We start from the raw sequence: 27,700 nt of genomic DNA, 5'->3' as shown, positions 1-27,700 counted from the left end.
TTTTAATTTTCACGAAATTTTCAGCAAATACAGACATACAAGTGGAAATTTTTCTCACGAACCGTTACATGTAGGAAAATTCTGAGTATGGCAGAAGAACGAGCGGCCAATTTTATGTAAGAAATGTTCATTCGCTTGACTCTTGGACCAAAATTGATGCCAACATAGCCGATTAACCAAATTTGATAAAAATCCAAGGGTACCCCCTTGGAAAATTTTTGCCAAATTTTACAAAAAAAAAAATTTTGTTTAATGTTTTAGTACATGCACTTGGTCCAGGTTATTCCAAACATGTGTTTTTTTCTGATCCCTTAATCCCAGTTTGCCGGAAAAGAGGAAAAATCGATTTATAAAGTTTGTTGAATTATTTGATAATATACATAAAAATTATAATCATTACTTACATTCTGTTATCTTTGAATTTTGTTTCACTAATTCAACTAACCGCTGCCCTCGCGACATTTTTAAAATACAAAACACCGTAACCGCAAATTATTTTAGTCTTTGAGTAGGAAATATGCAATACAACACGAGATCTGGTCGCTCGACTAATACTCTTTCGAGCTGACAACAGTGTGTGATCTCGCGTTGATCGGTAAATATCTAAAATTTCGTATATAAGTCTTCCCCTTCCCTTTTCAGCTGCGGATCTCGTTTTGCTGTTAATTTATCAGAAAAACGTATCGAATCAGGTTTTACCGATCTCAATTAATGTGATTAACTCCGCAAAATCCCTTAAAGCTTGAAAAACAGGGTTTTTTTTGGGGGTTTAAAGTAGTTTCGCCCATTTTTGAATGTCCTAAAAGCCTCAGTTACTTCAAATTATATATAACCTATAAAAAAACCTTAATTTGATCTATTTTGTAGTCTGTAAAATTGGAAAAATCACAAAAAAAACAGTTGTTGGGTTTTTGAAGGTGGCGCACCTGACGAAAAAAATCAAATATATTCTCTATGAAAACTCACAAAACCCTAAAAAACATAGGATTTTTGGGATGTTTGGTGCAATTTTTGAATGTAGAGGGTGGGGGAAAGGGATGGCGGTTTCAAATTGCGCTTAGTCTTATTTTTTAATCAAATAAAACCTAAAAAAAATGAAAAAAAAAATTAATTCTGGGAAAGAGTGCATTTTGCCAGTCTAAGTTCAAAAAGAACTAAAAGAAATTGTTTACTGACTATTTTTGGTTATGGTCTGCTACAAATTCTCGTTTTCTCCCATCTTCAGTGACAAACTTTTATACCGCCCGGTTTTTTATATAAATCCTATCTTTCCATTTTGCATTCAGGACTCCGAGATTTCTTTTTAAATCATGTTTTGGTATTTTTTATACGATCTGTCATTAATTTCTGGAAAGTCTGTTATTATTTCTATTTATTCTTTACACCATAAAACCCACTCCCAGATATCTATGTAGTTCACTATTTAGAAATACTGAAGTATAAAATATTTGAAGTCCAAAAACTGGAACAAAGAAGTGAAATCCTTAAAGAAAAAGGTTTAAAACTTAGGGTAGCATAACAGAATATCTAGGATGGTTAGTGCACGTTCAACGCCGAATCTGCTGCTTACTCAATACTGGAAAGATTGAGAGAAAGGGTCATATAATGCCCATGTTGAATGTTATCTTTTAATTCGCCTTTTCTTTTGGCCACCCTATCTTGCGTTTCTTTGTTCCTATTAATCATTCCGATATTTGATATTACGTTCTTGGTTTCTTTCATTACTTTACATAGATCTACGCACTTCAGTTGTCGTTTATTTATCGATTTCTTTATTTTGCTAATGATATAATTTCTGGCATATATGTATGTGATCCTTCTATGTAATCTAGAAAATTAAAAAAGTAATATAATTCTTAAAAGAATTTATTGACTTTTTAATAGCAATAAAATATAATTATTTAAATTTTCTAAAATCCTTCAAAACGATATAATAAATGTGCTTTATTTTTTTACAGAAAAGGTATAAATTAAAAATCTACAAAAATATTGACTGTTAAGTTATAAAAAATTAAACTGAAACATCGCTAATATTAGGAATTGTACTTCACACAGTGTATATCAGTTTGTACCACATTGCAAAGCACAAGGCGGTTTAATATCTGTATGGATAAAATGAGTGAAATAACACCACATATCTTAATATTATTTACTAATAATTACGACCGCAAAATGCAAAATTTCAATTAAAATTATAAATGCCACAATTTAAATGCATAATTTATGGTATAAAGGTATAATATGTAATAACAGTTTAAACAACTACGCATAACAGAGAAAGACAACAAAAGAAAAGTGAATAGTATTGAAAAAGCAAATGAACAGGAAACAACAAAAGTATTTTGCGTAATTACTACAGAACTAGAGTGCTTTCTACTAGATCGAAAGGAAGGATGTAAGAGTATCAAGGTAATAAATATTAGGTAAAATATATAAAAACACTTTTATAATACGTTCTTATGAGGATTAAAAAACGTGAAAATAGAACAAATGTGATAAAAGTGTAAAACGGAAGTAAGACTGAGTTTATTTACACTATTTTTATGTTTCTCATTGATGCAATGATACTAAATTACATATAATAGTACAAAATTCCACTGCAGGATCACTACGTTCATAACGTAGTGATCCTGCAGTGGAATCATTAAACTCACATTTTTACATATATTTAATATTAGGAAAATACATTGATATGTTGCTAGTCATTTTTTTTATTATTATTATAACTAATAAATTAACAATCAAAATAAAAAGTGTATTCTTTAAGTGAATGTGATGAGTTTATAGGTCCTGTCCCTTGATTCTGGCGTGATGTGCTCCCCTCCAGTGAACGGGTCACGTGTCCATGTTACTGGTCTGTTGGCCAACGTAGCTTTAGTTTTCTCATAACTTGATGTTGAGGCATTGCGGAAATTAAGGATTGGAGTGTGTCTGTGTGTGTATGTTCACTTTTTGAATGTATTGTGATTTCTTTTGCTGGATTACTTCTTTTACTGTTGAGATGTTGAGATCCACATAGATTCTTTGGATGGTTACGTACCAGGATACATCCACAATTGCTCTTACGATTTTTGATCGACATCTTTCCATTATAGCAATATTGGATTTACTACTACAGCCCCACAGCTCTCTGTCATATGTCCATCTTGGTTTGATAACTGTTATATAAATTAAAATTGTATTATTTATTGACAGAGTTTTTTCCAATTAACTAATTGATTTATTTTTGTCTTAGTTGTATTTGTTTTCTTTTTTTACTGATGTGTTCCTTCCAACACAAGGTTTGATCCAGGTCTAGTTTAAGGTTTTTGGTTGTCTTAGTCCTGGGTATTTCCTCATTGTTGACATATAGGTGGTGGTGTTTCTCGTCGTAAAGTGAAAGTTATGTGGGTTGACTTGGTTTAATTTATTTATATTTTCCATTGTTCCAGCCAGTTTTCAAGCTCATAATAGTAGTCTTGGAGTTGTTGTGTAGCTATGTTGATGTGTTTATGACTTGAGTACTGCTGTGTCATCTGAAAATGTGCCAATTGTTACGTTATTTGAAGTTGGTAGATCAGAAGTGTATAATATAATAGAGGTCCCAGGACGCTGCTTTGCCGAATTCCCGCCTTAATGGGATGCATTTTGGATATTTCTTCATTTTTGTTCTGAATTATCGGTTTTCCAAGTATGATGTAAGTATTCGAAATAATGGTGGTAATATTTGTTTAATTTTATAAAAAAAAAGTCCTTTATGCCAAACCTTATCACAATCTTGACTTACATCTAGGGACACTATTGGGCGATATTCCTTTTCTTCTATCGCAGAGTTGATTTTATGAGTTATTCGGTGGGATCGCTGGATAGTTGAGTGTTCTTGTCGAAATCCAAACTGATAATTTGGTATCCAGTCTGCGCCTGTAAAGTCTGGATCTATTATTTTTATTAAAAGTTTTTCTAGTAATTTGGAGATTGTTGATAACAGACTGATAGGTCTATAAGATGATACTTCACTGGGACCCTTTCTTGGTTTTGGGAAGTATTTCTTTTTGAGCAATTCTTTCAGCATTTTTGGTGTTATTAGGTCAATTTCTGGTGACTTGATATGTAGACTTAAGATTTCTTCTTTAAGTTCTTTTGACGTTGTTAGTATTATTGGCGTTACTGATGGTTGTTCTGAATTTAAATAATTAATAATTTCTTGATCTTCTTCATTGTTGTGTGGTTGGAATACTGTTGCTAAACGTTCAGCAAATAATGCTGATTTTTCTTTATCTCTTGTCCATTAGTTCTGTGTGTCTGTCGTTTTTCGTACTGGTAGCGATATTGTACCTATTGGTGAGTCAGACTTAGTTGAGAAGATCCGACTAATTTTAGTCTCAGTAGCAGACTGTGTTTTATGTTTCCTTTCTTGTATCTGAATGACCACAAGTGTAATACTTTCGTGATCAGGAGGTGTTGTTTAGTTTTCGAAGGGTACTCTCATTAGTTGTTAGAACAAAAACTGGTTATTTTGTAGCTCAATCAAGAATCACGTTTTTAATATTATTGGTGTTTCGTCTACCTTTTTCAAAGCATTTTTAGTACCTGTTAGTGGTAGAGGTGTGAACTTTTGATAGACAGGTTATAGACTTCACTTTTGTTTACCAGCTGATTATTATACGCCATGAGCAGCGTATTTTATATAAAAATAAATGAAAGAAATAAAATTTTTGCTCAAAAATTAATTTTACTATTAATTAAATTAAAAATATTTGCGGCCACTTTTTGACTGGCAGCCTATTATCAATGTATTCTCCTAATTTTAAATGGATGTAAAAATGTTAGTTTGATTAACTACGTTATGAACGTAGTGATCCTGCAGTGGAATCTAAGACTATAAGTGGAATATTATACAAAATTCAGACCCAATTATTAGGTATGCGGCTGATAAAGTTATCATGTCATTTAGTACTTCTAATGTCATGAGAAATGCTACATGTTTTAAAAGATATAAAAATAACTTCGCTATGATTTTAAATTTTTATCTGCCAAAGCTCTACATAAATATTAACGTCTATTTTGCAATTTGCGGCAGATAAAATAATGCTTTTGCCATAAAAGCAGGATAGGACTAAAAACTAACTGAAAGACAAGAACAGGTGATATGTTGAATTCACTATTTGTTTAAAAAGTTGCCTATTTCAATTTAAAAAAGGCGTGTTGAGTCTTATTAACTACAATACTATAAAATATTATAAATTCAGTACATTTAAATCTATCCAACCAGTTAAATAATTGTTCTATTAAATTTTGTCAATCAAAGAAGTAAACTCGAACCTTTTAGTACAACTGGCTTGACAACATACATTGAACAGTAAAATGAAACTGTTACTTTTTAAAAAGGCACTGAAATCTAAAATAACTATAACATTTTAACCCCGGAAAAGTTGGAAGGACCACTTCCAGAAAATGAACATTTGTACGTCTAATAAATGCAATAAAAAGAAAAATGGAGGATTTATTCAGTACTGAATTTAGTTTTTAAGATGCATGGTGCTATTTGTAAAATAGTTACGTATTTTTTCATAAAAAATTATAAAACTGAGTATACAGACTACTTCACAATATTAAGAATGAGATGGCTACACACAGGTGTGTTTATTGGTTAAAAAGCTTACATTTTATAATATATTTATTGAATACTAAAGTGTATTGTGTTGCATATTGAGTGGCGTTTGATAATATGTCGTTAAAAAGGTGAGTTTATGGTAGACCATACCAATATGGTGAGAGGTGGCATACGAATGTTTGCAGAAAAAGTTGTGTGATAACTTCAGAAATATTAATTAACCTCCTTCTCAAATAGGTCGAGATTTCAATTGCATAGTACGTTACACTATACAGTAATTTTTATAAGTAAAAAATTGACAAACTTCTATATGGTCTAGTTTTTATTGTGCAAGATTTAAAAAAATTGAATTAAAAAAAATAGATTGCAAAATCTTCTGCAAAAATCCGAATGCCACCTCTCATTTCAAAACAGATCTGCCCTGGTCTACAGTATAAACTGACAAATTGGAAGATTTACCCACTAAATAAGATTTAAGCAACAGCAGCAGTGTGTATAGATAATATAGATAAAAAAGTAAACCAGACATCCTAGAGTAAATAATAACTATGCAGCATGTAAGATTTAAAATACCAATACATGGCAAAGTGAAAGGGGGCTGTATACACTACTGAATGTGGAAAAACGACCATAGCAGTCGTAAAAATAGCCTGTAATATACACAGCTGAATTAAACACTAAACTCACACGAAGACTGATAGAAACGAGCGAAAACGTAAATACTAACTTCCAATAGCTAATAAAACATCATTAAATGTAGGAGAAGGGTATGAATGTAGGAATGATAGAAATGGTAGGACAACTACAAAACGCGGAGAAAAATATAAAAATGCAAGCTTTTCTGCGACGGCAGCAAATGAATCTTCAATACAATATAAATCAATCATCAATACAATATAAATCAATCATCAATACAATATAAATCAATCTTCAATGCAATATAAATCAATCTTCAATACAATATAAATCAATCTTCAATGCAATATAAATCAATCTTCAATGCAATATAAATCAATCTTCAATACAATATAAATCAATTATAGACTAAAAAATTAAAAACTTTTAATTAATTAGTTAAGTTCAATTAAATCAATACCAGTATTACCACCTTTAACAATCTAGGTACATCACTTAATAAATAAAATTATATAATTAATCATAATTACACTAATTTGGCTAAAGCATTTGTAGCAAGAATAAAATACTACGTGGTTTTTCACAAACATAAAATTTAATACGTAAATACGATACTTGGTAGAAAATTACGACCAGTGTGTAGGCATCTGAATTAAGAGTAATATAGCAGTTTGCCAAATCTTAAGCTATACAATTTTGGACGTCACAACAGTTAGAAATAACAAACGAGTCTCGTTGATTCACCGAAGTTTATGTTGAGCTGTTTAGTTCAGTTCTTCAACAACCCTGGTTAAATAAGACACACACGCTTCACTTACCCCACTAAGTGTCACTTATATCATATATGGTTTCGCTTTACACTGATCGGATAATGATTAATCCGGGAAGTACCAATTCGAATATGGATCAAAAAACAGCAAACATGTAGAAAACATATGTTTTTAATAATGATCTTTGCGGAACCTCATATTTCGTGGCATAAACTACAAATTATAGCATAAATGATTTATTTGATGTTTTAGGCTTCCAGATTGGAATGAGAAGAAACATAAGAGGTATACTGGAATTAAAAGACCACAGTACCTACGAATGGAGTCTGCTGCGTTTTTAATTTACAGTTTGAAATGACAAAATATATAGAAAGGAATCCTTAATCTAGTCTTCTTAATAGAATTTTAAGAGTTGCTGAGAGCCAAAAGGCTGTACTGTTAATTGTTTGCCTAAATTAATGTTCCAAATTGTCTACTTCTCCCCTCTACAAACTAGCACTTCCACAGCTTACTCATTACTCGAATCTCATTTGTACAAAAATATATTATTCTACTCGAATGTTGTATTAAACATTGTGAGGTCCTCAAACGACGCAGCACCTCCTTGGTCTAACATCTGTAGCATATCTGAAAGTTCATGAGGTTGCGGCTGGGGTGGCGGCCCTGAACCGGATGCTCCGGGACCCCCTTCTGATGCCTGTGCTGAGTTCTGCCAGTTAGTCCATTGGTAAGCAGTTGCGGCAGCACTGGCTCCTGATCTTCCGCCACTCAATTGAGTGTAAGTTGGACCTGGTGACCGTGGACTGGGCTGGCTGTATTGGTAGCCATCTGGAGCTTGCTGCGGCTGCCTTAAAGTCCAAGCCGCTGCTGCTGGAGTTGGGCTTGTTGTGCTTCCTTTAGTTAACCTAAAATCGGTATAAATTAAACATTAACAAAGCACAAAGATTAACATCCGCATATCATACATATATCATACAGAGAGATAGAAAAAAAATGGTAATTAGAGCAGGCTATGCAGTAAGCCTTCCTTTGGATGGTGGGTCAGTCACTGCCTTACAAGAATTCAAACACAAAAATGTAACTTGTTTACAGTTTTGTGTTTTCTTTAACACCCAAATTTAAGACAAATACTTACACTTTAAGTTATAACACGTTTAAGCTTTTGCAACGTAAAGAACACCTCGTGAACGTAAAGTGACTACCTCTGAGAAAGCATTTACTTCAATAACTGCTAATACAGATTTGATAGATTCTAACATCCAAGAATGAAATTGTGAAATATATGTATAGGAGCATTTAAAAGAATAAATTGAACAATGGCTATAGCGGGATAAGATGGTAAAATCTGCACTCAGCTGGATTCTTATTTGAGATTAGGTAATGGAAAGTACATATTTATAAACCTCTTTAGCTCCCTAGGTGGTCGCAGGGGTCAAAAATTTTCTTGATCGATCTTTGTCCAAATGCCCAAAAACACTAAATTTTTTTAAGATTTTTGAATAAAAATTGAAATCAGGAAAAATATTAGAATTAAAAAAAAATAGGTTATTTTGTATTTTTCCGCGCTTTTAAATGGAGGGGTTAGATTTGCCATTTTTGCTCCAGAACATCCTCAAAATTAGAAAATATCATAATTTTTTGGGTTTCTCCATGTTTTTAGCACATAAACTCAACACTATGTCAATAAATAACGTTTATTGATATATATTTTTTTGTTATTTCTAATAACGCGATCAGGTTTGCCATTTTCAGACCAAAACATACTCAAAATACGACAAACTCTCTTTTTTTGATATTTTTCAGATGTTTTTAGAACGTAACCTCAACTACATGAGAATGAAGAACGATTTTTCATCTATTTTTTTTCCGTTTTTTCTAATAGCAGGGTCATGTTGGCCATTTTCAGACTGACACATACTCTAAATTCGAAAAAAATGCATTTCCGTGATTTTTTATATAACAATAAAACACTGAAAACTTTTGTTTTTAACACTTTTTTTCAACAAAATTTATTATAATTTATTAACACTACAGCTGTTTCAGCAGAAAGCCTTTTTTTTTATAATTTAAGCACATAACCTTATTTGAATGTGACAATAACGATTTTTGGTTTCCCCTTTATTTAAGTGGTGATTATCATTTAAATATTATCATTTATGGATTAAATTAATAAAATAATTATATTTAATTCCATATTAGACCTTTTTTCAATTTTTATTAATAATAGTATTTTTTATGTTTCTCTATGTAATATGAGTGTGTTTTGCGATTTTGTGATTATGATAACTGTTTTTTTGTTAAAAAATTTCAAAACATTATTCAGTGTTTAGTTGGGTAAAATAGGATATCGAGTGATTGGGTAAAACTGGATACTATCGCGTTTTGTCCAACCAAAACGTAGATACTTTTTAACAAGCATATTAAATTTATTATTTTTAGGGTTATTAAAAGATGGGAAATTATAAAAGAAAAAGTGATCGGCAGTCTTGGAATGAGGAAAGTATGCGCCAAGCAGTGGAAGTGCTTCTAAAGAATTTGGGGTACCTCGAACAACTATTGAAGCCAAAGTAAAAAAAAATAAAAAAGAGGAGGAGTTGGAGGAATACATTTTGTTAATGGAACACGACTATTTGGTTTTACTTTGATTGACCCGAAGTTTGGCTTTTCAGTTAGCTCAACGCAATGGATTAGATGATAATCCATTTAAATTGAGACAAAAAAATGGCTGGTAAAGCTTGGTTATACAGCTTTCTAAAAAGACATCCAACCGTTAAACTTCGTACCCCTGAGCCAACATCTCTAGCTAGGCCATGAGTTTTAATAGGCCTGCCGTAAAAAATTATTTTTCCTTGCTTACTGGCGTGCTTGAAAAATATAAAATACCACCCGAACGGATTTACAACGTTAACGAAACGGGTGTAATGACTGTGCCAAAGAAAAGATCGAAATGTTTGTCATTACGTGGGAAAAGGCAAGTTGAGTGTATATCTTCAGCTGAACGTGGTATTCTTGTTACTGTTGAAATTTGCATGTGTGCTTCTGGTGTATTTATGCCGCCTACTTTTATTTTTCCCAGGTCCAGATCAAAACCTGAGCTGCTAAATGATGCTCCACCTGGCAGTAAAGCTTTCTATAATTCGTCAGGATGGATGCAAAAATAAATTTTTTCTAATTGGTTTAGTCATTTTTATTGAGTTTTCAAAACCCTCCAAAAAACATCCTGTTCTTTTACTTTTGGACGGACATAGGACCCACACAAAAAATATTGACGTCATGGAAAAAGCTAGAGATATTGGTGTTTTAATGTTGTGCTTCCCTCCGCATACCACGCATCGATTGCAGCCTCTGGACGTCAGTTTCATGTCACCCCTCAGCACTTATTATACGTCAGAAGTTCAAAAATAGATGCAGCAACATCCAGGTCGACCAACCACAGTCTCCCAAATAGGAAAACTTTTCGGAAGCGCATATATGAAAGCTGCTAGCGTCCAAACCGCTGTGAATGGGTTTAGAAAGACTGGCATTCAAACTCTCAATCCGGAAATTTTTGAAGACTGGATATTTGAACCAGCTGAAACCACAGAAATACCGATGAACGATCCGATGATTGGTCCCGTTTTAGAAAATAATCGGCACTCTCCACCTCTTACACCACCATTATCACAAAACCAAGTTGATGGTGATGCAGAAAATGAGAATTCTCCATAAACATTGCCTTCAGATATTTTTATACCACAAAAATCTCCTAAAATTGTTATATTACTCCTCCTCCTCTTTTTTGCAACAAGTTCTATGCTAATGCGATACCCTCTTGTTCGTACTCTGTCAATAAATTTCAAGTCACTCCCAAAGAACTAGTTGCCCTTCCTCACGCAGGAAGAAAAATTAACCCTAATGATAAAAGGAGAGGAAAAACAGCTGTGTTAACCTCAACACCTTATAAAGAAGAACTGGAGAGGTCTATAGGTAAACACCCCTTCAAGAAACCAAAACTAAATTTGAAAGAAAAACAAAATTGGAAAGGCAAAGGAAAAAATAAGAAATATGTTCCAAATCCAAGAAAAGAAAAAAAGAAAGAAACAAAAGGGATGGCAGTTCAGATTATGAAGACGAAGACAAAGTTTGCATTTATTGCTCGGGACTGTATTCCAAATTAAAATCAGATGATGGTTGGGTAATGTGTGAGCAATGTCCACTTTGGGATCACGAAGCTTTCGCCGGGGTAGAGAATGATGGTGAGCTACACTCATGCGCTTTTTGTTGGTTTTAAACTATAAATTTATTTAATATTAATGTTATATGAATAATTTTTTATTTTTTAAGTCAATATATTTAACTTCAATATCGTCTTTATTCACATTCAAAAACCATCCCGTTTTACCCGACCAAGTGGACAAAACGGGATACTTTGCCATTTTTAAAAAAATTGACTTTTTCAATGTTATCGTCAAACTATTTAGGCGTAACTATACTTATACATAGGAAGTGATCTATGAAAAAGTTATAGTTAAGAAGAATGCTATCAATAGCATAGTCAAATAGTTATGAGTTAAATAACGTTATCTTTCCCGTTTTGTCCAACTCTCCCCAACATCTTTTAAGTTTATGTGCCCTAATAATTGACACATCACTACCTCCCTAATTGTATACAATCACAACAGTATTTATAATTGTTATATAATGTATTTATTGAATATTGCCATAAATTGTGGCATGAAAATCTGTATTCATATTGTGACTGGCTATGGACCTGTATATTTTAAATTGGATATAAAAAGTTCTCAGCAGGGCTTACTATTGGTATAACTCAGTATTGTTTTTTGCTTTTTCTTAAGCAGCATATGTATTCGATTTATAATCGTGTCAATTTTATCAAAAAATTGCCATCAATAAAGCATGTTAGTCAAATGTAAACCAAGTTGCTTAATATAGCTAGGGAATTTATGGACATAAGTTGTAGAGTACATAAATTGCCAATTTTAGAATTTTTGAATGCTACAAGAGAAAAAATGAGGTAAGTTTGGTGAAGTAAACTAGTGTTTTGAACATATTAAAAATTTTAGGTGGTTCTACACTTACATTAATATCATCATATTAATAAGTACGGTGTTCTTCGTTTTCTTACCTAGCTAACACACTAGCGTTACTACTGCTCGCACTAGCTTGGGAAGGAGATCCATATGCTATGGGAGATGGAGTAGGTTCGTAAGTTGAGTAAACATTTTGCACACTACTGGGTCTAGTAGCCTGTTGGGGGTCAGCAAGTAGTCTTGGGTATCGGGAATCATCTGGACTCGTTGTGGTTGACATGGGCAGGTACTCATTTTGGATATGGGTAGTGGGAAGCATGTGGGAGTAAATAGGATCGCGCCTTTGCAAACTATAATCTAGTCCAGGTTGTTGGTAGCTAACTTGCTCTGGAGCCTCAGTTGGGGCTTCGTTGGGTGTGTGCACAGATTTTGCTGTCGTGTTTGTACATACGATGTATTCCACGTCGTCGGTGTACGGATTCAGAAAAGCGAAGGCGCTAGTTCGAAGCCACACCCATTCCCTATTCTTGGCTCGAAATCTGTACATTACTGACAACACTTGTCCCTTTAACTTTAGCACTAAAATAAACAAAAAATGATATTAATTACATACATATTAAACAAAACATTAAACATATAGAAAGATAACGACTGTAATACTTTTAAAATGAAAAATATATTACCTTGTTCAAAGCTATCCTTCATATGAGTTTGATCTTCTGGATGGAAAAAGTCGAAACAGCTTTTACCCAAAAGTTCAGTAGTAGAATATCCTAACAAACCCATAACTCGCTGGTCCAGGAAAGTAAACTTCCCATCCATGGAATGCCTTGACACGAACTCCGCGTTGCTATTTGATCCAGACATGTCGCTTGTGTTGGGTGTTGATGTTACTTGCAGCCTTCCAATGGCTACCAGGCAACAGTGGGATGCGTGAATTTCGTCCTCGGACTGACGGTCTAGTTGGACACCTGGGAACATATCTGATAATTTTTCCAAGTTAGTTTTCCTTATAATTAAAACCAGAACAGTTTCGTATGAAAATCTTAAGGTTTTTCATTTAAAAACATGTCTGTTATTGCCCAAGAAGAAACATACGAATTCTAAAACTATATACGAGAAAAATTTACAAAAAATAATCACTTTGTAATAATAAAGGTATTATTTCGTTTTTACTACGTTTCTTTGTGCAATATGTGGAACAATCAATGTTATTGCTTTGTCAATATGACTAATTGTTTGATAGCCCCACCTAATATTCTACAGTTCATAAATTACATTGACGTTTACTAACAAAAACTTTCTCATAATTAGTTAAGAAATAGACAATAACCAGGGTCATACTTACAACGAAAATAAAACTATTTTCAAACTTGTAAGTTGATTTAAAGTACAAAATTAATATTGAGAACTTAGGACTTTCACAGGTGTGTCACATATCATTTACTTATCTACAAGGTATGCATTGGATTTGACAGTGGTTGGCAGCTGACAGATGACGCAACTACATTAACTATTTCGGTGATGCCTTACCTCAAAGTTAGCTGCAGATAAACCTAATATTCTGCTCTATTATCATGAGTCAGTTTAAACACGATAAATTAGTAACCATTTCTAAATCATTTTAATGAAAACATAATAAGTAATCATTTTAATGCATCTCCGAAATATGTCCTTTTCTTCTTCTTTGATCCGGTGAAAATGTAAAAATGAGCATGTTTTCAACCTACATATAATCTTGAGTTCGTCTTTGTAATGTTTATTTTTAAACCCAAAGCTTTGTCGATATTATTTACCATTTTTTGCCAGTATTATCAGCTTTCTGGTGATGGTGATAAATAGATTTCTAATGTTAAATGCTTTTTTAGAAACCATTAAAGTATTAAAACACATTACTCCCACGCCACCCGTAATATATTGTTGTGTAATGAGGATTTTCTACAGTACTATGTCACCGTATGGCACCATATGCAGAACGGATAGTAGGAAAATACCAGGCTGGTTTCAGAGGTGGTAAATCTACAATTCATCACACTGCAACCCTGAAACAAATTTTGGAAAAAACATCACATCACATATTTATAGACTACAAAGCAGCCTACGACTCTGTGAATAGAAGAGAAATGTTTAAAGCAATGAGAGAGCTAGGAATACCAAATCGTTGGTAAATTTAACAAAACTAACTCTTGAAAAAGTTGAATGTCAAGTACGAATTTCGGGGGGAACTGTCTGAACCTTTTAAAACAAATAATGGGCTGCGCCAGTGAGACCCTCTCTCCTGTATACTGTTCAATCTGGCTCTGTAAAAAGCAATACGTATCTCACAAATCATAACCACTGGTTCAATATATAATAAATCAGTGCAAATCCCGGCCTATACTAAAGATATCATCATTGTTGGGAGAACTGAAAGGGCTGTACGAGAGGCATATGTAGCATTAAAAGAATCAGCTACAAAAATGGGTTTAATAATAAACACCACCAACACGAATTATATGAAAATAAGCACGCAACCACCTATCCTACGACCACTCGTTATAGAAAACGACAACATCGAAGCAGTGAACGAATTTGTATACCTCACAACTCGGCCAACAGATGCTATTTTGGGCTCAATCTCCTACTTAAATCCACAATTATATCGAGAAATACAAAAATAAAACTCTACAAAACAATCAGTCCTGACATATGGTTCAGAGACCTGGACCCCAACAAAAAATATTGAAAACAAGTTAGGATGTTTTGAAAGAAAAGTACTAAGGCGAATCTATGGAGTAGTGAATGACCATGGAGTGTGGAGAAGACCGAACTTCGAACTTTATAGAATATACCAGCAACCTGATATCGTAAAACATATTAAGATAGGACGTCTAAGGTGGAAAGGACATGTAATGACAGGAAGACTCAGAACAAGGTTCCTTGATAACATCGATGAAGACATCAGAAATATGGGAAAATGTGCTTGGTGGAGGAAGGCGATGGATAGGGACGACTGGAGAGAAATTCTTGAGGAGGCTAGGACCCACGCAGGGTTGTAAAGTCAGAATGATGATGGTATTGCGGATTGCAAGAGACTCCATTTCTCATACAGAGTTTGTCATTCCACATTATTTACTGATTGGGAACTGCCAAACTGCGATATATCAAGCGCAAACAAACTGACACCACCTGCACAGATTCATTTGTGAATTTAAAGGTGTCCACCTACTTGGTTTCCATCCTCCTTATAGATTTTTTGCTGGCTTTTTTTTTAGGTAATTCTGGATTAAGTTATATATAATTCAGATTTGTCTAAATATAATTATATAAAAAAGCACCTAACTGAACTTAATGTAAGAACTGTAACTCAAAATTTAAATGATTCATTTATTGAAAAATTAGTTAGTTTTTAAGTAATATTTTTTGGGTATACCTGTCGGCGGCCAATTTTTAATATATCCTGTACAATGTACAACAGCATAGTTTTGACCATCACGGCCTGGACCTAAACTATTTCGTTGCTTAAGGCGATTTAAATGACCTACATTCATGCTCTCTGGAGGCAGGTTCCCGACTTTCATTCTACAAATGAATCCTCTCCTGGAGCCCATGCACAACCTCATCGAAGCTGAAAAAAATGTATATTATGTAATTACGATTCCAGTAATGTGTAGTTGGATAAATTTATTAGAATAATGAAAATCATAATAAGGGAATGAAACTATTGTTACAATAAATATGACTCATATTTAAACCGTAAACATGTTTTTCTAATAAGTATTTTTCTAGTAGTTTCCCCTACGATAAAACCTGTCTTCTTTCCATGCTGTTCAAGAGAGTTCAAGAAAGGTCACGTCCGGTTCGAGGGAATTCTGGAATAACGGCTATTTAATATAGCCGTTATTATATATATATATATATATATATATATATATATATATATATATATATATATATATATATATATATATATATATATATATATATAGAGGACATTTTTATTTAAAAAGAACTTAGTCTGAATAGTTGTATCGAGTTCGAATTGTAACGCGGAAATATAGTATATAAATTAGAATCATGTAAATAGTGTAAATAAATTATTGTAATACTTTATATAAATTAAATAAAGACTTTAATAAACTAAGTGTTAGAATATTTTTATAATAAATAAAGTTAATAAATTAGACTTATAAAAATAGTTCTTTTTCTTCTTTTGGCATCATAACCCTGGATGGGTCTTTGCCTGTCTGGCTATGTCCTTCCATTCAGATCTCTCTTGTGCCCTTCTTCTCCATTGTCTTATGTTCATTGTTTTCAGGTCGTCTTCCACGTCATCCAACCATCTCGTTCTGGGCCTTCCTTTTTTTCGCCTTCCTATGGGCTTCCATTGTAACATTTTCTTTGTTGTTTTTGCATCGATTTGTCTCTGCACATGTCCCAGCCATGACAGTCTTTGACTTTTCACAAATCTTACAATGTCATAACCTGCATTTAACTCATTAACCTCGTCGTTTCTCCTGATTCTCCATGTGCCATCTTCCTCTTGTAACGGGCCATATACTTTCCTCAGTATTTTTCTCTCGAATGTCCTGAGTTGGGCTTCATCTTTTTTCGTCATTACCCAAGTTTCACATCCATAGGTTACTACGGGTCTAATCAGTGTTCTGTAGATAGTCATTTTGGTTCTTTTGTCTAATAATCTCGATGTCATCAATCTTTTATTAGCATAGTATGTACGATTCCCGCTGGAAATACGTGCATTAATTTCGCTACTTACGGAGTTATTCTGATTGATTTCTGTGCCGAGATATGTAAAGGCATCCACTCGTTCGATAGTATAGTTGTCTATTGTGATATTATTTTCATTGTCAGTTATTCTTTTGACTGTCATATACTTCGTTTTTGCTTCGTTTATTTTGAGACCTCTTTTTCTTGCTTCAGGATCAATTTGTTTGAACACTTCCATTAGTTGTGGCTTATTCCTACTAATGATCTCTACATCGTCTGCATATGCAGTAATTTGTACTGATTTGGTGTTTATATGGCCGGGTATATTGGTTTTTCTGATGACTGCCTCAAGAACTAGGTTGAATAGCATGGTTGATAGGGCATCTCCCTGTCTTACTCTGTTGATGTTAAACAAGGGAGTCAGTTCTCCATCTACTCTGACTGCGGCTTTTGAACCCTGATAAAAATAGTTCACTATTAAGAAATATAGGTTGCTACGGCCGATGTTTTGTAATAATAAATTGTTTGCAGTGTTTATAGGACGTATTTTTTTCTTAAATTTGCCAAAGTTACACGTTACGAAACTTTAAGCAAGAAATAATTCTAGACCATAGCCTTATAAGTCCGGAAAACGATGTATCGTTACAATAATAATATCGTATTAACAATCATGACGTACAGAATGCGTTGGAAAAGTAACTGAAGGAATCAACAGAAATAAACTGTGCAACCAGTATATGAATGGTTGTGGATATTAAATATCCTTTAACACAATTTGTGGTAGTAGGAACTTGCAAGAAACTACAAGCTATAAAATACCGTAAATATAAAAAAATATAAAGCAAAAATACTTACAGTGATTTCCTTCTTTCTTAACTGTACCACTTTTCAAATCTAGTATTCTTCCGGTGTTCTGAGGCTCTTGCGTTGACAGCTGTTCTCGAACCTTTTCTACATCTTCTGGATGAATGTTGTCGTACAAACAAGATCCGTACCAGTCACTTTGTGAGTAGTTTAGTACCGGTGCCACGGAATCCGATACGTATATTACTCTTCCGGTATCACAGCTTACTACAAAAAGAAACCCATCGGCTGCTTCTAGAATAAGGTGCTTTAATTCCTGGTCCGTTAGGAATGAAGGCTTGTAGGTACCATCAGTACTCGTATTACCAGTGCCTAAAACAAACAACAAATTGGTTTTCCTCTTAATAATTAAAATACACTAGTGTGCAAAAAACACACTTCGATATTGTGAATATTGTAAATCACTTTTAGCAGACGCTCACTAGATAATTTTACCTTAATCGTATCATACTCCAGTCGTCAGAGACGAAAATGACACAAAAACAAGCTGAATTTTGCTGAGAAGTCAATTGTGGGATCCCAAAAAAGATGCAAAAAGTTTACTACCACTCCTACTCCCGGGCTTCCACCTAAAACCTCCCTCGTGGGGGGGGGGGATCGATTTACCAATTTTGGGATTTCACTAGTTCCCGATAGGATATACTAAACTTATTGATCACTTCTTTAACACTCGGAACATTAAGATCCCCATGAATTATGCTGTTGGGTACATACCATCGCGCGTTTTTTAGTATACATCTTGTTTTAGTACCTTTGGAAGATGTCTATGTTGAAGTTGCTGGCGGTGCCCCATAATTGAATATAATAAAATGAATGTATAAACTCTAATGGATAGGTTCAAATTGGTATTATGATAGTTTTTTATAGGAGGTGTTTGTTTTCGAGGGTGAGTTGTGATTTTCTTCTTATGAGCTAATAATACTGTTTTAGTTTCAGACCTAATTGTTTCCTTTTTGCGAAAATGTGCTTTTTTCATGTTAATCTGCGGTCCAGGTGCATCCCTAGGTACTTAGCATGGTCTCGGAGTGTTCAAGCTGGAGTCCATTAAGTATAACTGATTGATTTCATAGTAAACGTTACATGAACATGCTTTCATACGCCAAATGTATAACCAGTTTTGTATTTTGTCCACAGTGATTTGAAAGCCTCTAGAGGCAGCTTCAGACCTACTACATGATGCCATAATAATAGCGTCAGCAGCATAGGTTGCAACTAGCGTTGATTTGTTTGCAGGTAGATCGGCAGTAAATAGCAAGTACGGGATTGGCCCCAGTATGTTTCTTTGTAGTACTCCTGCAGAGATAGGAAAAATAACATACGATGAATCTGTTCCACGGTGCCACACACCCACATGTTTGTTTCGGAAACCACATTAATGGTCAGGTATAATATTTCTTTTATTGATTTGTTCCATCAGTTGCTTAACTATAACTTTCCCAAGTGGTTTTGACAGAATTAGCAACAGATTTATTGGATTACACGAGTTTAGTTCTTCTTATTGTTTCCCAGGTTTCAGTATTATTCTTATTTGACCAATTTCCAGCGATAAGGGAAGTAATTTAATCTTAATAATACTGCTTTGATTATTTGCTGGAGTGCTTTTATGGCTATAACAGGTAGTTCTATAGTTTTACCGGTTGTTAAATCATAACCAGGGCTTTTCTCAGAGATTGTAAATATTTCGGCTTTTTCGGGCTCAGTTCTTGCCCATCCACCGCTAGGTTTTTGAATAGGTGGGATATGCTGTTGAGGTCTTTTGATTTTTTTGTTAATTTCCACAAGAAATAATCAGTGTTTTCTGTAGCTGTCAGTTCACTCAAGTATTTATTTCATTAATCTTCTTTCGTTTGTAGATTATAAATAACTGTATTAATAGATGCTGTACAGTAAATAGCTGAGTAAACGTCAGTCTCATCGAACATTTCATTAATCAGCAAAATCACATCACAATTCGTTTACGGAATATATTTAAGTATCAATTCCGATGTTATTTTATAGATGTTTTCTTTTCTGCTTAATAGGCAGTGCTGTGCCAGTTAAAAATGATGCTTCCAAAGCTTGGTTTATAATGATTGGGTTTCACGTAAGAAAACCATTGTTTATATTTAAGATGTTAATATGTGAAGTCACGTCTATAGGCGTATCAAAATTTCACTACTTCTAGAAATATTTTGTGATAATTTGTTGTTGATAGTTTGATATATTATTATATATTTAAATATTGTAGAAAGATTCAGCAAATAAATTTTAGTACTACATGCAAAAGGAAAAATAAAAAAAAATAACCACACAAAAGACTTTCCTGTCTATGATATGATATTTTGCTAATTTTTTTATTACAGGTTTATTTATTTTGACATACAGTTAATCCATTCCAAACAGTACGTTAAGTCAGTCTTTCGCGTAGTCCTTACTTCCCTAAACCACCCCACCCATCATCTACAACGACTTCTAGTATAGTCTATACTACCTCCTAGTAGTTCAGTTCATTGAGTATGGAGTATGGTATTGTTCTGAAGCTATTTTCTTGTGGCATTTTAAAGTAATTACTATTTAAATGGGAATACGCCACAATTAAAGGTTAAAGTACGTTTATTGACGTTTCGGTTTCCACTTCGGAAATCCTTCTCAAAATACAAACATTAGTAAATTAAACAAATTTTGTTTTTTTGTTACTTAGTGAAAAATTCTTCTAATAATTTAATTTTATCTGACTCATTTATGTTGACAATTCAGACATACATTATACATTTTATAATAGACGACTTTAAAATGATATTGCCAATATTGTTGAGTTGCGTTCCTGGGACGACTTTACTTATAAGATAGTTAGTTCATTCGATTACATGAAATCAACTTTAACTTGAGAATATCCATCAGAAAAGATCATAGCATTTAATTCGTCTTTAAAAAGACAAATACATGCCATGATGACAGTAAAATTCTCCTGTTAAAATTCTCTTGGAGTATGGTACATACTATAATACTATCGGTGTACCTATAGTCAATTCGACATTCTTCGAGTGCCTTTAGAAGAGCGGGCAGTTCAAAAGCGTCAAATGCTTTATGAACGTCTACGAACGTCAGAATTAGAGGTTTATTGTTCTATATGCGTTTTTAAAGTAATGTTGTTGTCCTATCTGACACAGTTCCATTTTTTTCCAATCGATTGATTATAATTCTAGTCCATAGCTTGTGTACATGGTTGTGAGTAGACTAATTGGCCTGTAGTTTCTAGGTTCACTTTGTCACTTTTTGTGCAGGAGTTATGGAGTCAAATTACAGTATGCTAATGTAATCCTACATTTTGTAATTTCCAATTTCCATATCATTTAATAGGTTTTCCCCACGTTTTCTTTCTCACTTTCTTGTCGATATCTTTCTTTTATTCATTTAGAGTACTTTTGGCCCGTTTCTCTTAACACGTTCGCTGCCAGACATATTTTTTAACATTTGTCCCCACGCCGAATATATATTTTACATTGAGCTCTAGTGAGGCGCCATATAAAAAGAACGTTGGTCCCATTGGGGCAGCGGGGTCCAGTGAGGTACTGGCACCAAATACTGTCGTGCGCCGTTGGTCCCGTGCCACATAACATAACCTATATTATAATATGTCAACACCCAGTTTGTGAAGTTGTTTTATGCTGTTGTATTTTAATAATTCTAATTATTTAAATTAGAATAATAGCCGAAAGTATTTTATTATGGTTCAATAGATAGATATTACTTTAAATATGTATATTTTTAGATGTCTAAACGTAAGACAGCTTTGTCTTAAAGTGAACTTCTTAAAATAGCCCAGAATTTTGGGGAATTCTCCGACGAAGTTGATTGGAAACCATTTGAAGCTTCTGAGAGCGATTATGTTTGCAGTTCAGAATCAGATTCGAGATCAACTTCAGATTCAGAAAGTATAGAAAACAAAAGTTTATAACGAGAAAAAAGTAAAATTGAAGCCAAACCCAAGCACTATACAATCGAACATTGATCCTGAAACAGACCTAGGTGAAGAACCTAGCCCAAGTGTCAGAAGCGAACGTAGACTCAAAGGAAAATTCAGATCCAGACCGGAACTCCGATCCAGAAATAAATGACAAAAATCCACAACTACAAAAAATACCAGAATTTACGATCGAGTCAGGAGTAAATTCAGAGATAGCTACGTTACTGGCGAATGGTAAACCGGGAGATTTTTTTGATGCCGTCATCGAAAACAAAGTTATCAGCATGATTTTTAATCAAACAAATCTGTAGTATGCAACACCGAGTCTTATGAGTACAGATGCAAAACCAAGCTCTAGTTTGCATGATGGGTTCCGACAACAAGCACTGAAATCAGAAAATTTTTGGGATTAGTTGCATGGATGGTTTTGGTAAAAATGCCAAAAATTGCAGATTACTTGACTAATGATGAAATTTTCATTAATAATTTTGCAAAGAAGGTTATGTCAAGATTTGAGATTTTGTTGAGGATGAAACATTTTGCTGATAATTCGTTGGCGGATCAATCTGATCAACTTAAGCCCCTAATAGAAATTTTAGTGGCTAATTTTAAGTCATTATATGTTCCAAACAAATACATTTTCATCGATGAAACACTCTTACCATTTAGGAGAAGATTAGACTTTCGGAAATACATAAAATCGAAAGGACATAAATATGGCGTGAAGTTGTTTAAGGTGTCTTCAGATCTTGAATATACATATAATTTAAAAATATATGCAGGAATAGAAAATTTCAGAACGTATTTTACTTTATCTTCTTAAAGATTAGCTACATCAAGGAAGGATCCTTATAACTGATTCATTGGTATACAAGGTTGCAATTGGCAGAAAAAATGCTAGATTCCAATACGCATTTAGTAGAAACAATTAGAAAAAATCGAAAAGGTTTGCCTAAAGAAGTGATAAATGTCAATCTAAAAGAGGAGAAATTATTTCTCTTAAAAACGAGGATGGAATAACCATCACCAACTGGAGAGACAAAAGAATCATGTATATTTACTAAACATGGAAATGGCATGCAAGAAGTATTATGTAATCGGCAAACTAAACCGAAACCATAAGTGGTATTAGACTATAATAAAGGCAAAGCAGTTGCTGATTTATCCGACCAACTAGGGGTATACTTTAATCCTCTAAGGAAAAGCCTGAAGTGGTTTAGGAAAGTAGCTTTCTAACTTTTATTAACGACATCTATGGTAAAGAACAAAGAAGGAGTGGAGACCAACAATATAAAAGAAATTTTACAGATAACGCACGAATATTATACAAATCTCTATAAAACAAAATAAAAACCAACCCAAGAAATCCGTAATCAGTTACAACTGAAAATAAAGAACGTTAACTCTGACCTACAACCAGAAATCAGTAAAAATGAAATAAAAAAGGTACTCAAAGAAATCAAGAATAACAAATCCCCTGGGAAAGATGGAATAACTGTGGAAATAAGGGGGAAACTACAGTGGAAGTCCTTTATGTACTAATGAATAAAATATTGAACACAAAACAAATACCCACCACATGGAACGAGGCAATAACACTATTACTATTTAAGAATGGCGATAGAAAAGATCTGAAAAACTATAGGCCCATAACGCTACTGAATGTAATGTACAAACTGTTAAGTAAACTACTAACAAACAGATTAACAACTAAGTTAGATAATTACCAGTCAAGAGAGCAAGCCGGTTTTAGAAAACGATTCAGTACAAGCGACCATCTGCTTACGATAAAAACATTAATTGAAAAGGTCAACGAATATCAAATACCAATGTATATGGCATTTGTAGACTTTGAAAAAGCATTCGATAATGTGGAACATTGGACAGTAAAGAAGTTTTTACAAAATTGGAGAATAGACTATAGATATACGGATTTAATTTCCAATATATATGATCAAGTAACAATATCCATCAAAATAGTTGAACAAACAGGCGATTTTAGTCGTTTTGGTAGTAAAATTAAATTGATTGCGAGTAAGTCTTATTTTATTTCTTTTACCTATTTTAAATGGACTCACACAAGCAACACATTCATGATATTGTGATTTGTTTTTACTATCCAGTTAAGCACTGAATACTCTGTAACCAAATTTATTTTTTCAATACAGGTTTTTTTTATTAATTGGACTTCTTGTCCAGTATTGGACCAGTACTTCTTTTTTTATCGATTTTATCCATCTTTTTACGTATTTGTATTCCTCACCTGCCGTTATTTTTTAATTAACCAGTTCATTTTTACAAAATGTTTTTTGCTTGGACTGTACTCGTGACGCCACTGAGTAGTATGTATAATATTTCACGCTAGAGTTTATGGTTCCCGTATACTTTAACAAAGTTGCAAATTACTAAAACAGTGTTATCGGTATCGGTTAATGATTCATTTTATGAACTCAGTGTACTAGACGTGGAAATACAAGAAAGTAAATGAATTTGTAATTGTTAGGATTTCCGAGCGTAAAAATATAAATTGAAAAAAATATAAATTATGATAAATGTATAAAAAAAGGCAGTTTTGAAATTAGTATAGTAATAATTAAAGACCGAAACTAAACAGCAACAATAGGCTATTGATTATGTACAAAAAAAGAGAGCTGACTAAAAGGAACTACAACGTTAACGGGGTTTTGTTTTATATGGTCAATGGACCCACAAATATGAAAAAGCCATGGAGTAAATGGTAGGACACGGGGTGCGTTTTTAAGAAATAGGTGAATTAGTCCCTATGCACTAGGGTGGATTTGGGTGAATTATATGCACTTTTCTTACATATACATTTACAGAAAAATTAATCCTATAAATCTAAATGTCATTAAGATCAAAACTATTTTTTTTTGACAAAAATATATTCAAAACACAAAGCAAAAAAAAACAAGATATTTCATTTATGCCCCTAACTGAGGACCCTTAAGCTAGCGGGGACACATGAGCGGAATCCAATTTAACCTACGTAATATTTTTTCACCCATTTTTCACTAATTTATTACCACCCTAATAATTTTTCACCACCAAACCAACCTTAAGGGGAGCGATTCTGCTGGCTTAAGATTCAAGCTAGCAGAATTCAAAAAAGAAACTTTTTGTTGATGGCATATTTTTCACCCATTTTTCACTAATTTATTACCACCTTAATAATTTTTCACCACCAAACCACCCTTAATGGGAGCGATTCTGCTGGCTTAAGGTTCAAGCTAGCAGAATAATAAAATAAAAAATCTCTTTGTTGATGGCATATTTTTTCACCAATTTTTCACTAATTTATTACCACCCTAATAATTTTTCACCACCAAACCAACCTTAAGGGGAGCGATTCTGCTGGCTTAAGGTTCAAGCTAGCAGAATTCAAAAAAAAAACTTCTTGTTAATGGCATATTTTTTCACCAATTTTTCACTAATTTATTACCACCCTAATAATTTTTCACCACCAAACCCCCCTTAATGGGAGCGATTCTGCTGGCTTAAGGTTCAAGCTAGCAGAATTCAAAAAAAAAACTTTTTGTTGATGACATATTTTTTCACCCACTTTTCACTAATTTATTACCACCCTAATAATTTTTCACCACCAAACCCCCCTTAATGGGAGCGATTCTGCTGGCTTAAGGTTCAAGCTAGCAGAATTCAAAAAAAAAAAAAACTTTTTGTTGATGACATATTTTTTCACCCATTTTTCACTAATTTATTACCACCCTAATAATTTTTCACCACCAAACCCCCCTTAATGGGAGCGATTCTGCTGGCTTAAGGTTCAAGCTAGCAGAATTCAAAAAAAAACTTTTTGTTGATGACATATTTTTTCACCCATTTTTCACTAATTTATTACCACCCTAATAATTTTTCACCACCAAACCACCCTTAATGGGAGCGGTTCTTCTGGCTTAAGGTTCAAGATGGCAGAATTCAAAAAAAAAACTTTTTGTTGATGGCCTATTTTTTCACCCATTTTTCACTAATTTATTACCACCCTAATATTGTTTCACCATTTAACCACCTTTAAGGGGAGCGATTCTGCTGGCTTGCGCTTCAAGCTACCAGAATTAAAAATCATATTTATAATATACCACAGTGTTTTGCTAGGTTTTTACGAATTTATTGCCATCCTTGTAATTTTTCACCCCTTAACTACCCCTTGTGAAAAGTCAATAATTGTGTTAGATTAAAATTTAAGAAGAAATTTTTTTTCAAATCTACTGTCCACTACTTATAACTGAAATAAAAAAGTGTTTTGTTAAGTTTATACTAAACTTTGACCATCCTGATAATTTTGCTCCCATAAACTTATTCGAAAACTTTCCTACTAGCTGAATATTTGAACCAGCAAAATAAGAAAAAAACGTATTTTTGAAATACCTCAGTATTCTGCTAAGGTTTTACTAATTTATTACCACCCTAGTAATTTTTCACACCTAAACTACCCCTTGTGATAAGTCAATAATTCTGTTAGGTTAAAATTTAACGTGAAAAAAATCTTTTTTTACAATTTCACTATCCTCTAGTTATAACTGACATAAAAAAGTATTTTTTCCCTGATAAGTTTCCATCTCTAAACCAATCTTATTTGTAAACGTTCCTGCTAGCTTAATATTCGAGCCAGCGTAATTAAAAAAAAATATTTATGATATACCACAGTGTTTTGCTAAGTTTTTACGAATTTATTACCAACTTAGTAATTTTTTATCCCTCGACTAACCCTTAGTGGAAGTCAATAGTTCTGCTACGTTTAAATTAAAGGTGAAAAAGTTTTGTTTTATAATTTTACTAAATACTATTTATAAATAAAATAAGAAACTCTCTGATTAGTTTTTACTAAATGTTAACCAACTTCACCATCTACACATTTACGCTGGTTGAATGTAAAGCAAATCTTTTCGGAAATATGAGATACTACAGTATCATGCTAGATTTGTACTAATACATTACCATCCTAGTAATTTTTCACCCATTAAACTACCCTCTATGAGGAGTCAATAATTCTACAACGTTAAAATTTAAGGTGATAAAAAATCTATTTTTATAATTTTACTGTATTCTACTTGTAACTGAAAATATAAATTGCTTGCCTGGTTTTTACTAAATTTGATCCACCCTTATAATTTTTGACTCCCTAAGCCTCAGTTAATGGGAAACATTCAACAAGATACACATTGACGCTAGGTGAATAAAAAATCTTTTTGAAAACACAAGAGTGCTCTGCTAGAATTTTAATATATTTTTACCAGCCTAGTCATGTTTTTCTCAACTACCCTAATTGAAAAACATTTTCAAATGTTATTCTATACTAACTAATATTTATTTTTTCAATGTTTAAATATTAAAAATATGAAAACACTTTATTCCAAAAACTATAAATTTTACCTGTTTTAAAAAATTGACTCTGATTCGAGTCGTATTACATGGCTAAGCGAAATCGAATCGTTAGTCCCTTTTATGAATATAAAATAACTGAAATCCAGTTGAGTTTTAGTAAATACAATGGAATTTTTATATTTTACAGAATAAATTACCAGGTAAGAAATATTCAAATTGAAATAATGTTATTACGTCTATTACATTGTTTATCTGATTGTAAAGGAGGGTAGTCGGGACCGTGCGCACCTATTGTTAAAAGATTTGTATTCATTAGGTAGATGAAAATTTGAAAAATAATTTAGGTATTTAATATTTTAATATTATTTACATAAGAAGAGTATTAACGATTGGTCAAAACATAATTTTAAAATTAGGTGTATAACATAAAGAATTTATATTGGAAAACATTTTAGGATATAAATATTTTAAGTAGGTATATTGAAATGAGACCGAAATTACCGGTTGGTCAGAACAGCTGATATAGATTATTTGCGTAGTAAAATAAATTTATATTAGCAGCATTTTAAAAATTTAAAGATATTTGTATTTTAATTCTTTGTCGATTTTTCATTCATTGTCAGTTGAATATAGGTAAAAATTAAAGGTTATTACAAAAAAATATTAACTTATTTATTTTGTTTATGGAAATGTTTGAAAGAATCGCCCACGGAGAGATCTGGTTTCTCGACACAATCCACACACTCATAAATTGGGTTTTTTCTTATTTTTAGGATAGGACATACTCTGCATC

The 27,700-nt window shown here is 33.0% G+C and overlaps 1 protein-coding gene across 9 annotated transcripts in view; it reads right to left on the bottom strand.

Annotated features, from left to right (window-relative positions):
- Window positions 1–1,850: 1,850 nt before the first annotated feature.
- Window positions 1,851–27,700, bottom strand: part of tgo (Aryl hydrocarbon receptor nuclear translocator homolog tgo) — a 211,999-nt gene continuing 186,149 nt past the window's right edge. For 8 of the 9 annotated variants that reach the window (XM_072545425.1, XM_072545424.1, XM_072545429.1 and 5 more), the window contains 5 exons: window positions 17,592–17,912; window positions 15,442–15,636; window positions 12,713–13,012; window positions 12,125–12,608; window positions 1,851–7,904 (listed from right to left, as the gene is read on the bottom strand). In XM_072545425.1, coding sequence (XP_072401526.1) covers window positions 7,550–7,904; window positions 12,125–12,608; window positions 12,713–13,012; window positions 15,442–15,636; window positions 17,592–17,912 — 1,655 coding nt within the window. In that variant the 3' untranslated portion in view covers window positions 1,851–7,549. The remainder of the gene's footprint in view (window positions 7,905–12,124; window positions 12,609–12,712; window positions 13,013–15,441; window positions 15,637–17,591; window positions 17,913–27,700) is intronic. The other variant, XM_072545423.1, reaches the window with a different exon arrangement.

This window comes from Diabrotica undecimpunctata, chromosome 10 (genome assembly GCF_040954645.1).
Source record: "Diabrotica undecimpunctata isolate CICGRU chromosome 10, icDiaUnde3, whole genome shotgun sequence".
Taxonomy (NCBI): domain Eukaryota; kingdom Metazoa; phylum Arthropoda; class Insecta; order Coleoptera; family Chrysomelidae; genus Diabrotica; species Diabrotica undecimpunctata.
This window is presented reverse-complemented; position numbering and strand designations above follow the sequence as displayed.